This window comes from Furipterus horrens, unplaced genomic scaffold (assembly GCF_987537825.1).
Source record: "Furipterus horrens unplaced genomic scaffold, mFurHor1.1.pri manual_scaffold_7, whole genome shotgun sequence".
Classification (NCBI taxonomy): domain Eukaryota; kingdom Metazoa; phylum Chordata; class Mammalia; order Chiroptera; family Furipteridae; genus Furipterus; species Furipterus horrens.
The window spans coordinates 104,197,066-104,211,300 of NW_028327177.1; the positions used below are offsets into that span (position 1 = coordinate 104,197,066).

Genomic DNA, 14,235 nt, shown 5'->3' on the forward strand with positions numbered 1-14,235 from the left:
TGTTTATAACTTCATACGTTGGACTTCTACGTAGCTTTATTTTCTGGAACTTCTGGTTATTTCTGGTTTTGCGGTAGTTGTAGTCCTTCTTAGTTGTGGAGGAAGATGGAGCATGTCAGTCTAGGCCTCCATCTTGGCCGGAAGTCTTAAAGGGGGCTTTAACACACTTGATTTTGTGGTAACATTGTGAAATAGGTGTCTATTTAATGAAAAGGAGACTCAAAGTCACACAGCCAAATGGTCTAGTCCCAAAGCTTATGTACTTTCTTCTATTCCATTCTCTCATCATTTGATTGGAGATTGACCTTTGGAATCACATAGATCTGGATTTGACACCCAAGTTTGCCACTTAGTAGCTTCTTAACTTTGGGGAAGTTGCATGATCTTTTTTCACTTTAGTTTACCTGTTAAATAATGGCAATACTACCTCCTATAGGCTTTGTGAAGATTAGACATGATAATATTAATAAAATGCCCAGCACATAGCAGGTGCTTAATATGCATCCACTTCTTTTCTTCCTCAAAGCAGCATCGTTTTAAAGACTATACAAATCTCTGGAGTCTCCTTTGAGGTGCTCTGGGTGAGTTTACCAGTGCTCTGATCTTGAGACCAATCACATGCCAAGTTCAGGCTTAGAGTCCTTCACTGGGTTAGGGTCACATCTCAGGAAAGCCTGGGTTAGCATATATGTTCTCACAGAACCTGAGATCTTCTGGGGAGATGAGACATTGACTTGTGGAAAGTTACCTAGAAATTCAGGTAACGAAAGAAAAGTGCCAACGAAATGAAACAGATGATACTTTGGACAGGATCTATGCCCTGTCTTGTTCTAGAAAGGTTCACCAGAAACTGTGCAGATGGGTGGCCTCATAGGGGTTTCATGGCCTCCTGGCTAACCTCCCCATCAGTGGTCCTGAATGTCCCATCCATCCCCCACAGTGGTACCCAAATGCATTTTCTAATGTGTTAATTTGATCATGTCACTCTTCTTCTTAAAGCCCTTCTGTGGTTCCTATTGACTTCAGGATAAAGTTAAAACAAATTAGCTTGGCATCCGGGGCCTTTTCAAACCATTTCCTGCCCATCACTCTAGTTTCATTTCCTAATATTTCCTCAAATTGCATCCCATGTTATGGCTACAACTATGCCTTCCAAATGCACCATGTTTCCCACAACCTAGTGCTTTCAGACATTGCCTTTCTCTCTGTCTCTCTTCCTTCACCAGGCTAGGACCTCACCCCCCATTCTGGTTCATCATTCCTGGGAAGCACCAGCTGATTCCTTGCAATATTTGGTAGTCCTCTTCTGTGTTGGGATACCAGCCTCTCTCCTAGCACTGACTGAGCTCCAGTGTCATTGTTGGTTTGCTTACCTGCCTGCTCCCTCTCCCCAACCAACCTGTGAACAACTTTAGCGCAGAAATTGTGTTTGACCCCACACTGGTGTGTGAATGTTGAGAGGAGGGAGAAACCACCGTGGACTGTTCTAATCACAGAAGGCTTCAGGGGAAGTAGATTACTGTGAAATCTAAACATTTCACTTGAAGTCATTCCTGCTTTTATTGTATTAATCTAATTTACTCTTTCACATAATTCCGGTTTCTCTTCTGTGTTCCTGATTCATGAAGTGTTCCTGAAGGCTTTACTCTATTCTTCAAAAGACAGGCCTTCTGTTCAGTGTGAACTCCTGCAGTTGTGCTCTGGCTTTGTGTTTTACTCTTTTCTAGGCCTCTTGCTCTTACCAGCACTTTGAAGTCCCTGGGGAAGCCACTGCTCCTCTGTGAGCCTTGCGGTCCTACATGGAAGGTGAAGAAATGTCGGCAGACCTCCAAGTTTCTCTCTTTTCAGTCCAAGGGAGCTCATTGTGTCCATGATGCCTGTGACCACTTTCTCCACTATGAACCTCCCTCTTGACTCCAGACCGTATTATCTAGTTGTCTGCTTTCTCCAGCCCCTCAAATTCAGTATCTTCAAGCTGAACTCTCAAATCTGGTCCTCTTCCAGGCATCACTGTCTATCTCGTCATGAGAGCCAGGAGTCTGGGCAGCCTGCCAGGCACCTCTCTGTCCTTTGCCACCTCCATATCCTATGGATCTCCTGTCCTAAACTTCTCTCAGTCCACCACCTTTGTATTTCTTCTGCCACCACCCCAATCTAAGCTGCAGTGATCTTTCATCTGCTTTTCTGCAGTAGCTTTCTAACCATCTCTTTGTGTCTGCTCTGACCTCCCTTTAATCCTTCCCCATATTATCCAAAGCAATCCTTTGAAAAGCAAATATGATCATGTCATTCTCAGAATAAAACATAGCAATGTCTTATTCCTTGAGCTCTAAGAATAATAACCACATTCCTTAATATGGCACACCAGACTTTCCATGGCCTGCCCCCTGTGCAGATCCAGCCCCAAGTCAGTCCATATTCCCTTTGCTCTACACCTCGCCCCACCTCAGAGGTGCTGCCAGGTGCGGTCCTGCCACAGGATTTTTACAAGTGCCTTTTGCCTGGAAAGCACTTCCCTCTCCTCTGTCCCTCCTCTTTCCCCAGTGAAGTATTTACTCTTTAGATTTAAACTTAATCATGATTCCTTAAGGAAACCCTTCCTGACCTCTGTAAAAACGGTTATTCCCACTTGTATTGGACTCTCTTAGTACTGTGTAGCTTTTCTTTGTCATTGTAATTGTAATTGTAAATTTTACAATGTGCAAAAATAAGCAGAACTTCCCTAACTTGGGGAAGGAAATGGAATTACAGGTCCAGGAAGCACAGAGAGTTCCAAATAAACTGGACCCAGGGAGGACCACACCAAGGCACATTATAATCAAAATGTCAGAAGTTAAGGATAAAAAGAGAATTTTAAAAGCAGCAAGAGAGAAGAAGAGAATTACGTAGAAAGGGGTCCCAATAAGACTATCAGCCGATTTCTCAAAAGAAACTCTGCAGGCAAGAAGGGACTGGCAAGAAATATTCAAAGTAATGAAAAGCAAAAACCTACAGCCACGATTACTCTATCCAGTGAAGCTGTCATTCAGAATAGAAGGGCAGAGAAAGTGCTTCCAGGACAAAATGAAACTGAAGGAGTTCATTAGATCCAAACCACTGTTATATGAGATGTTAAAGGGGCTTGTTTAGGAGGAGGATCAAAACTATGAACAAGTAAAATGAAAACTATATCAGAACAACCAACAACAGAAGCTAGGGAGTTGAAACAAAGGCAAACTAAGTAGGCAACGAGAGTGGGAAAAGAATTAAAGGTATGGGGAACATATTGGGGGGAGGTCAGCGGGGAGGGGCAAGGGGGAAAAGGGCGGGAGATGGTACAGGAATTTAGAAGCATAGCAGGAGGGAGTGGAGTGGATAGTACAGTTGTAATTGTAAATTTTCTTGGGTGATCTTTGATTAACATCTTTTCTCTCATTTAATGTAAGCTCCTTGAGGACAGGTTCCCTATGTTTGATTTTTCCTATTGCAACTGCATCCTGTCATAACTTGCCTGGACTGCAAAATGCAATGGAGGAATGAATGCATGTGTGCATGAGTTGTTGTGAGGATTGGAGCTCACTTATGTGAAGCCCCCAGGTCAGTGCCTGACACACAGCCTTTAGTAGGTACAATAGTAGGTCGCTCTTAACATGGCTCATTATAATGTTCTCTTTAATGTGAGTGTTCTACTGTCTCATTAATGCCATGTAGCTTATAAAGATTCACAAACTGTCTGTTCACCTACAGTTTATGTCTAGTATGAGTCACAGGTGTGCTTAGTGTTATGACTGGAGATGGAATATGAGGGAGCTCTGTCATTTGCAATGGGTAACTCTGAGCAATAGTTCTTAATTTGGGGCAAGGGTGGTAGTGCATACCTCTCTGAGAATTTGGTGGAGGCAATGGATCATTGTTCCAGAAAATACTTTTCTATACACAGTTTTAGTATCTAATGTTAGAGGATCCATAGAACACTGAAATCCAATCATGGATCCTATTTGGATCCCTGGCTCAGAGGAACTTAAAGGGAAGGACAGCGGTTAACTTGCCTGGGGGGATCCTGTGGGATTTCTGAGATCAGGAGGAGGGTGGTCCATCTCTGCTCCAAGCTGGAGTGGGACCAGAGATACTGCTTACTCCTGTCTGGAGCCTCAGTTGGCTGGGAGAAAGTGGGTACCTGTCCCTGAAGAGGGCACACTGTCCACTTAGCCAGTAGCAGCTGCAGCTACCATTTTCTAAGTTCTGACTGTGTGCCTAACACATTAGTCACACATGCTATCCATAATTCTTCCAACATCCTGCAGAGTGAACAGTATTGTTCCCATTTTATAGATGAAGAGAAGGGAAACAAGGTTAGGAAATGGAAGCCTCTTCACAGGTGAATGACATTACCTCCTATAGTCAGAATGCTTCCCTTATGGAAAAAGAAGCAGCACCTTTTTTCTCCCCAGCTCACAGCATGTTGTGATAGAGTAGGAAGGCCAGATTTTGGGTCCCAACTATAATTTCATGAGCCAAGCCCTGTGAGTCTCAATTCCTTCCTCATATACGAATGTAGAGTAATAACACCCTCTTCCTCGTAGACGACTGTGAGAATTAAGAGATGATGGATATAAAAAGGCTTTCTTAAGTTTTACTCACATGTTATAATTGTTCCCACTGTATTTTCTTAGAATAAGTTTGTCAGTTTTCATTTTCAAAGGAAAATTGTTTTCTTGGATTAACTTCAATCTCCAGTTATTTTATTGTAGAAAAATGGAATTCTGAGGCCCTGAGTCATGCAGCCCACTTTACCAAAGAAAGACAAACATCCTTGCCTTTTTGGATTTCAAAAATACCTGAAGAAATTAGGAGTAGTCTGTCTGCAGGAGAAGCCCCTCTTGAGATTTTCAGGGTATCAGTTCAGAAGTCCCTTGACAATCCAGGAAGTCTTTACCAGTTCCGCGCTTTCTTCAAATTGAAGCTCAGTAGCAAATGCATCTTTGATTGGTTTCCTCTCATTTCTTGTCTGACTTGTAGTTGTTAAGATGATGTTTAATGCCAAACTTCTTTGACTTTTACTGATATTTAAAATATTTATGACTCAATAATCATATTTATGTGTGTCTTCAGATGTATATACACATGTATATAACTGAAACAAAACTTGAATAAAATAATACTTATTTTCTATCCTATTCTGTTTTTATCTTTTTGAAAAGTGTAAGTTGTGACCCACGAAATGATTTAGGGCTCACAAAGAGCCCATCACCTGTATTTTGGACAATGTTGTATACCCATTTTGAGAATACTGGCAGATAAATGAATTGTACTATGCATGGTTCCATCATTATTTTTATTTCTACTTGTATCTTTATGCTTTTGAAGTATTACAAAGCTCCTGAACAATTTAAGTTTTTGGATTTTTTTAAAGTAAGCATTTTGTATATTTTTTCTTAAAGTTTCTGTCTATTTTTTTAAAGATGAAGATTTTACTATATTCTGTTTTCTTGTAGCATTTTAGCATAACAATATTATACTCTATATCAACACCTTTTTAAATAGCTATGTTTGATAATTTATTTTATCAATTTTTTTACATTTAGGTTTCTCATAATTAATTACTATTTTGAGCTTCTTTGTGCATGAAATTGCTCCCCTCCTTCCTCTTTTGAATTATTTCCTTAGAAAGATTTCTAGTTGTAGAATTACTAGGTTAAAGCGTTTGAACATCTTAAGGCTTATAATCAATGTGCTGGTAAATGTTTGATAATTGGCTCTTGGGGTTGGGGGACTCTGATTTTGCAGTGTTTGCTTATTTTCATGGTATCGGTACTCCTATCACAGCCAATTTCAGGCCACCATTGTGAAGTCACGTCATGCAGAGATGGGAAGAGAAAGCCTATTTGAGCCATCTCTAGCACACCACTGCTTATAATAACTATTGCCCCAAACTGCTTTCTATCTTGCTAACAGTACACTTTTACTAGCATTAAATGTAATACACATTTGACACATTCGGTCCATTAAAAATGAGCATTAAATTGTTTTCCTCAATAAAATGTTGATTCCTCTTACCAGTCACGGTGGCACTGCATTGCTACACAGTTCCTGTGATTACGTTAAAAACAGCCCAAATTGCTATTCCATTGCTAATTTTTTTTGGAAAGTGTGTTTGAGTCTTCTAATTTCTTCAGAGCAGTTATTGACGATTGGATATTTGGGAAGTGTTTTGTAATTTCAAAAACATTAGCCTTTAATTCTAGGCTTTAGAATCTTTAGACAAGAGCAATAGCATTGGTATGCTTTTAGCAGGCTCTTAGTGATCTTTACATTTTAGCAGCTGTCTGTGACATCACTGGGCATTGGATTAAATTTTTTTTTCTTATACTTTTAAAACACATAATCTCTTTTGTTCATTTCCTGTTATATCAAATAATTGGGTAGTAGCCATTTATCAGATAAACGTGTTTTATGGGATCAGTATAGAAGTTTCTCAAGACCCTCAAGTTGACAATTTCTCCCCTTACTCACATTGAAATTGTTGGGTGGACCATAGCCAGATCATGACTGGACCACTTGAATGAATTGTATGCTCTCAGCCAAGTAGAAAGAAATATTTATTTTTTAAACTTTTTAAACATTTTTTTCCTATTACAGTTTTCTTCTTTCTGCTGATTTGTCTTATAAAAGGAAGTGATTTGTCCAAGTTCACACAGTGAATTTGCAGCAAAGCCAGTTCTAGAACCCAGAACTTCTAGCCAGTGATTATTTGATTGCCATTAAAAATTTTTTTAAAATTGATTATCCACTTAGTTAAGCTGGCTTACCTAGCATTGTGCCAACTAATTTGTACAATGACTGAGCTTCCTGATTTAGTTCCTACAGCACTTAGGATTTTGGAGTCGCTTTTGGATAATCAAAGGGATAGTAAATGATGTTCAGCCTAGTGTCAAATGGATTCTGTCATTTTTCTGTCCAGATGGTTGCTTTTTGTACTCAGGCCTGCCTCATGTGAGTAGGAGAGTTACTTCAAAGCATTTTCACGCTGACCTCCCTTCATGGATAAGTGATAGATTTCTCTTTAGCAGTCATTCCTGCTCTGTAGCTCATCTTAGGTCATATTGCTTTAAGAACTTATTCCTTGTCTTTTCTGCCCAGAAAAAGATTTATTTTTCTTATTACCTTCCTACCTCATTGCCTTTGTAGTTAGTGTCAGAAATATGCTTACTCTTTGAAATTAGGCATCCACTTGTAGCATGCAATATAGCATTCTGATTTATATACTTTAAGTACCACTTAGTTCCAGCTCTACATTTGCAGATGATAAAACCTAGACCCGAAGAATATTTGATTTACTAGAATCTATCCACTTCTCTCTACCAGTTAAGAAAAGATAACTTTGAACCTGGCGATAGTTAATTATGTAATGGTGATAAATTAAACTGAACAAATAGGTCAATGAAGTTACCACAATAGAGTTTATTTATATTGTGTTATAGTTACAATTTGTGAGTGCTTGCCTTGTGTCCGTGCTAAGTACAGGTAAGAGTTATCCTATGGATGAGAAAACCGAGGAATAGAGAGGTTAAGTAAATTGCCAAGTATTGCATTAGAGGAAGTGACTTGTAACATTTGATAAGAGCCCAGGTTTATGGAGTCACATTTGAAAACTGAAGCTCAGAATCCCTATATGAATGGCATTTTCTGGATTGATGCTGTCTAGGTTCTTCCTAAATAAAAGTTGAATAGCCTTTAGATACTCAGTAAAACTGAACCTTAATATAATGTGTTGGTTTATAACCTATATAGGATGATTTTCTCTTTAATGTTCTATGAAGCTCTAAAATTCTGGAGCTAGAAGGAATCCTTTGAAATAAAATGATTCAACCCCTTCATTTTACATGTGAGCAAAGAACTTCCCTGAGGCCTTAAAAATCAATTAGCTGCAGGATTAGAACACATACTGTTCCAGCCAGTGCTTTTGTTTCTGTTTTTGTTTTCACTGCATCAGGCCGATTTCTTTTCTAACCTCTTTCAAATGTTGGAGAAGTAGAATATTAATTTATTTTTTCTCTCTCCTTTTCTTGCTGGGTAACAGAGTTGTAAATGCCTTTGATGAATTAAAAAAACAATTGAAGCTGAAGCAATGATTACTTAACAAATGTAGTTCGTCCAGCAGATACTATTTGTCACGACTGACAGAGGAAAACAAAATAAAAAGGTGTTTCAGGTGGTGGCAATGACCAACTGGACCAGAATAACTTTAGGATGACAATTTCTTTATTCAGAGAGAGCAGTAGGCTGGCGATCTCATTCTCAGAGTTCTCTTGTTCCCATAGGAGATCCTCTTTTAGACCATAGTGTCACTTTCTCACTCAGGAGAATTCCAGCGTTAAAATGTCATTGAATGGAGGACCTGCAGTTTCGGGAAAGGAAAAGGAACTAGCCAAGGTGCTACATCATGGTTTTACATGGGGAGATTGTGAAACAACCAGTGCTCACGCTGTGCCCAGATTGATGAAACTAGAACCTGTGGAAGTGGGACCCAGACAGAAGGATTTTTGAAAGCTCCCCAAGTGATTCCCACACACATTCAAATGTGGAAACCAGGACTAGAGAAGGCTGAGGAGTGGAGCAGTGATCCTCAAACTGCAGTGCACCTGGGAATGACCTGGGTCCTTGTTAAAATGCAGATTTGAATTCAGCAGGGCTGGGGACAAGGGCCTGAGATTTTGCACAGATACAGATGGCTAGTCTCACCACTGGAGATTCGGAGTCACTAATAATAATGTTAGTTGCAATACACATGTGCAGGGCTTTTCATGTTCGGTACCATCTCATTTAATCCTCACTACAACTCTGTGAAGTAGGTATTATTTTCCCCATGATTCAGATAAGCAAAACTGAAGCCTGGAGTTGACTAATTTTCCTTAGGCCACACATTAAGTTACAGGCAGTACTCAGAATAATCTCTGCAAACTCTATTTTTAAAAGTTCTCCAGATGCTGTTGTTTATCTCCCCTTAGAAAAGGAAATCTCAAATAAAGGTATCCTATATATTTTTCTGAAAGGATGGCCATACATATGAATCTGTTTATATTGAATTAAATATGAATCTATTTGCATTTAATACATGAAAATGCATCTAAACAAAAAGGATATCTTTGAAATAATGCAGTAATTATCTGATAAGACAGTAGTAAGACATTTTCAGACATTTATTGAGCACCGATGAAGGTTACTCAATTGTCCTTCATAGAAAATGGAAAAAGTTGTGGTACATCAATACTGTGGAATGCCATTCAGCCACTACTGACACTGGTTGTAGAATGACATTTATTAGAATGAAAGAGAGTTCACAATAGAATAAGAGATATAAACAGTATTTATAGTGCAATTCCATTTTTGTTTAAAAGTTGTAATAATAAAAAAATATTTATGTAAAGAATAAATTAAGGGAAATTATACACCAAGGTGTTAATAGTGTTTCTGTCTAGATGGTGGTGGTGTATATTTCCTTCCTCCCTTCTTCCCTCCCTCCCTTCCTTCGTTTCTTCCCTCCTTCCTTTCTATCTTTGTTTCATCTGAATATTGGTTCAGCTCCTTTGTGGCTGACACTGTATTCAGCACTATGATGAATAAATGAAAGTATTTGGACTGATTCCATTCATACAGAACTAATAGGTTCTATACTAATCAAATGTTTATCTGCCATATTTTTATTTAAACCATAGGTATACCTATAAAGGACACCTGTGGGTTAACTATGCTTCACTGCCAACCATCTCTCCTGCCTCCTTCCTTCCATCCATCATCCATCCATCACGTAGCCAGCCAGTTAGCCAGCCAGCCAACCATCCATCCTTTTTCATCATTCAGCAAGTGTTCACTAAGGATCTTCTTTGTATCTATAAATTGATCATGGAGAGATGAAAAGGATACTCCTCTTCTCTAGATGTTCATTGTCTTGTTTTTTTAAAATAAAATTTCAATTTTGGAATAATTTTAGATTTACAGAAAAATTGCAAAGGCAGTACAGAGAGTGCCCATATACCTTCACCCTGTTTTCATTATTTTCTGTTATCACCTTAAATCACCATGGTACATTTATCAAAACTGAGGAACCAATATTAGTATATTATTATTAACTAAATTCTAGACTTATACACATTTCACCAGTTTTTCCAATACCATCCTCCTTGTATTCCAGGATCCACTCTAGGAGACTACATTCATTTTCTCGTCAGGTCTCCTTAGTCTACTCTGGTCTGTAATAGTTTCTCAGACTTTCCTCGTTTTTGATGACCTTGACAGTTTTGAGGAGTACTGGTCAGTTATTTTGCTAGAATGCCTCTTAATTTGGGTTTATCTTATGATTAGACTGGGGTTATGGATTTTTGGAAAGAATACCACTGAAGCGAAGTGTCCTTTTCATCACAGTATATCAGGAGATATCTGATATCCACATAGCATCCCTGGTGATGCTGAACTTGATCACTTGGTTAAAGTAGTATCTGCCAGATTTCTCCACTGCAAAGTTACTATTTTTTCTGTGGATGTGATTTGCTAACTTCAGCCACTCTCAATGGGGAGAAGGATTAAGCTCTACTCCTGGAGGGGACAATATCTATATATATTGTTTGAAAGTCTTCTGTAAGGAAGACTTGTTCCTTTACCTTTATATATTTATTTATCCCATCATTTATTTATATCAGAATGGGCATATAGATATTAATTTTGTACTATGGATTATAATCTCATACTACATAATTTTATTTTGTTGCCCGTATTGGTCCAGCCTTGGCCATTGAGAGCTCTTCAATTGACTCCAGTGTCCCCTTGACATCTCCCACCCTTCTGTTTATTGAACACTTTCTTTCTGATATACAAGATGTTCCAGGTTCATCTTGTTATTTTGCCTGCCTCAGCCCTAGAATTGACTGTGTGTCCAAGGAGCCCTGATTCCTTTTAGTCGAGAAAGGTACTTAGAAATTAAGAGCTAGGTGCTAAGCACTCATTGTCTTTTGAGAGAAAGGAGACAGAATAAGGGGAAATATTATATATAATGTACAAAATGGTGTGGGGGCAGAGAGAACAGAGTGACTACTTCAGACAAAGGGAGTCATCACTGAAGAAATGCCATTTGAGTCAAGTTTTCCAGATAGAGGTCAGACTTGTGGGAGTTGGAATGGGAAGGAGTGGGAGGAAACATGTCAGCAATCAAGGGCATTTGGATGTTTAATTTGATCTGACTATAGAAGTACAATGGTAGTACCCCTTTGATTTTTTTCATTATATAAAAATTAGTAATTTTCATAATTGTCTCTTTAAGAGAGGATTTTCTCTGTGTGAGCCCTGACAGTTGACAGTCCTCCTCAGTCCTCCTTCCCTCTCTCCTTCTTTCCCTCCCTGTCTTCTTTTCAATCTTTCTTTCTTTTAAGTGTATCTAGTTCCTGCTCTCTGCCAAGTCCAGTGCAAGGTACAGGGATACAGAGAAAAATTTGACAGCTTCTGCCATCTGGAAGTTCTATCATGTAACCTCCATCATTTTGCTTTCTTCTCTTCCCTCGTGCCTAATTGTTAATGCTTTTACAGAACAGCATAAAAAGGGAAGAGGAACTATTAGCAATATCTATATTGTGAATCTGACATGATACGTGACTCACTCAGAAAGTCTTTTCTGTTCACAGATAACAATTGGTGTATATGATCCCTGTAACTTAGCCCAATACCCTGGATGGCCTTTGAGGAATTTTTTGGTCCTAGCAGCTCACAGATGGTATGGTATTTGTGTGTGTGTTTATGTGTGTGTGTGTGTGTGCCTATCTTAAGTCTATGTTTTTGACAATATGTCTACCTGTATCTTCATTTTTTCATTTCTGGCACAGAAACCAGGTGATGTCAATAAATAAGTCATGATCCAGTTTCCAGCAGTGGTAGCTCCTAAGCACATCTGTCGTGGAGTTGTGGACTGTGACCACACTGTACTAAAGATATTTTAGAATACGGCAGGGCAAGTAGCCAGAGGTCCTGACCCTGAAATTCATCACTTCTCCCTTCAGCTGTCTGGCTTGCTTTCAGGCAGGATTATCCTGTTTCTTCCAGCCTTCTTTTGTCCTAAACCTAAAATAGCTTAAGCACAGGGTATCTAAATGGCCTGTATATGTTTGAAAAGATGCTCAGCATCATTGGTCATCAAGGAAATAAAATGAGATTCTACTAATTAATAGAGGTAATAAAATATAATAATGAGATACTGCTACATTCTTACCAGCATGACTTCATAAATGACAATACCTAGAGCTGTTGAAGGTGGGGAGCAATTGGAACTCTCAGACTGTTGGAAAACTGGCAGTATCTCTCCAAGTTAATATCTGTAGCTCAGCAATTCCACTCTCAGGTATAAAGGCACAAAAATGCACACTCAGATACAAGCAAAACTCATATACAGAAATGTTTATAGCAGCATTATTCTTAATAACCCCAAACTGGAAATAACCCAGATGACATTCAATAGTGAAATGGAATAACTGGTGTATTCATTGCAATGGAAAGCTATGTTGTGAATCTGAGTGAACTACTGATACATTATTAATATAGATGAGTTTAAAAAACATAATGTTTAGTGAAATAAACTGTATCATAATATGTACTCTATAATTCCATATATGTGAAGGTCAAAACAGGCAAAAGTCATGTATGTACTTAGAAATTAGAGTAATAGTTACTTTTGAAGAGGTGTTAATAACTGGGAGAAGCCACGAGACAAGCTCCTTATATATAAAAATTCTGTACTTGTCTTTGTGGTTGCTTTACTTAAGTAAAAACGTTTACTTAAAAAAATGAAGATAACCCTGGCTGCTGTGGCTCAGTGGATTGAGCGTCGGCCTGCGAGCCAAGTGTCGCTGGTTCGATTCCCAGTCAGGCCACATGACTAGGTTGCACGTCAGGACCCCAGTTGGGGGCGTGAGTGAGAGGCAACCACACAGTGATGTTTCTCTCCCTCTCTGCTTTCCCCTCTCTCTAAAAATAAATAAATGAATAAATATTAAAAAAAAAAAATGAAGATAGCTAAGTTATAGGTTGTCTCCAGCAGAATAGTTATACTTACTTATCCAGGTGGTCAGTCCGTATAGTGCAGATGGGCTTCCTAACTACTGTCTAAGGTGTTGATTTCATACAACATAAGTTCAGATGGGGAGCAGAGCAACCATGTCTGTTCTAGCTGTTCTTTTTAAGGTCTTATCAGCTTTTTTCTCCTACATTTAAGATTCATTTGTCAGAATTATTTATGTGCAATGTGATTGTTATATAAAATTGACCTAGGAAGAAACCACAGCCTTTTTAGCCTTCAGCATCTAAACACTGAGACAAAGGAAGCACACATGGATATGTTCAGAACCTCTCAAAGGTTAAGGCCATCCCCTGAGAGTGTCAGGAAGGCATACTTACAATGAATTGAATTCTCTTCAACTGGGTTTGCTGAAGTTCTTATGTGAGCTCTTTCTTTTCCTTCCTTAAAAATAATGGGGTCTGACACCAGGAGTAGTAGTTTCCAGTATGTCGAAGTCCTCTGCTTCCGGGACCGCACATTGCAGGGGGTTAGAGACGTCACCCACAGCATCATCTTCGAAGTGAAGCTTCCAGAAATGGCATTTAGCCCAGGTAATTTGCGAGTCTCTGAGAATGCGTATAATTATTATTTACCAGAAACCTAATCAAGTTTAACTTTCCTTTTATCCTTTTACAATGGCAGCAGAAGGGGGAGAAAAGTACAATTTCTACCTCTTTGCCGATGTAATCGCCTCCCTGGAAGAGAGGGTAGTTCTCTTAGTCTGACAGGAACAAAGGCAAATATTGTCCCCAGGAAATTTCCTCCAGGCAGGTTTTTCAATCTTAAGGATGTTTACCTCCCCATAATTTTGTTTTAGTTTTTACTTAAGGTACAATATATTCCTGAGCCTTCTTAAAGGAATAATGAAATATTAATGCACTGACACATTTATTTGTTAGAAACTTAGAAAGTTGTGTGTGATTCTATTCTCCATACAGAAACCAGTAAGCAAAAGTGCCATGTCTCTTTCCACATTTAATGTTCTTTATTTGGTCCTGTGTGGTAGACATCAGCTATTATCCCCCTTTCATAAATTAGGAAACTTGGGCTCACGGACATTTTGTATAGATCTATGTGTGTGTGTACATACATTTATGTTTATATACATATCACAGAGATAGAACATACACTAAAGTTTGAGTAAAATAAAGGTGATACTA

The 14,235-nt window shown here is 38.7% G+C and overlaps 1 protein-coding gene across 3 annotated transcripts in view; it reads left to right on the forward strand.

Annotated features, from left to right (window-relative positions):
• Positions 1-14,235, forward strand: part of ATG7 (autophagy related 7) — a 290,543-nt gene that overhangs the window by 52,523 nt on the left and 223,785 nt on the right. For all 3 annotated transcript variants that reach the window (XM_090284178.1, XM_090284180.1, XM_090284179.1), the window contains exons 8-9: positions 11,652-11,740; positions 13,505-13,626. In XM_090284178.1, coding sequence (XP_090140304.1) covers positions 11,652-11,740; positions 13,505-13,626 — 211 coding nt within the window. The remainder of the gene's footprint in view (positions 1-11,651; positions 11,741-13,504; positions 13,627-14,235) is intronic.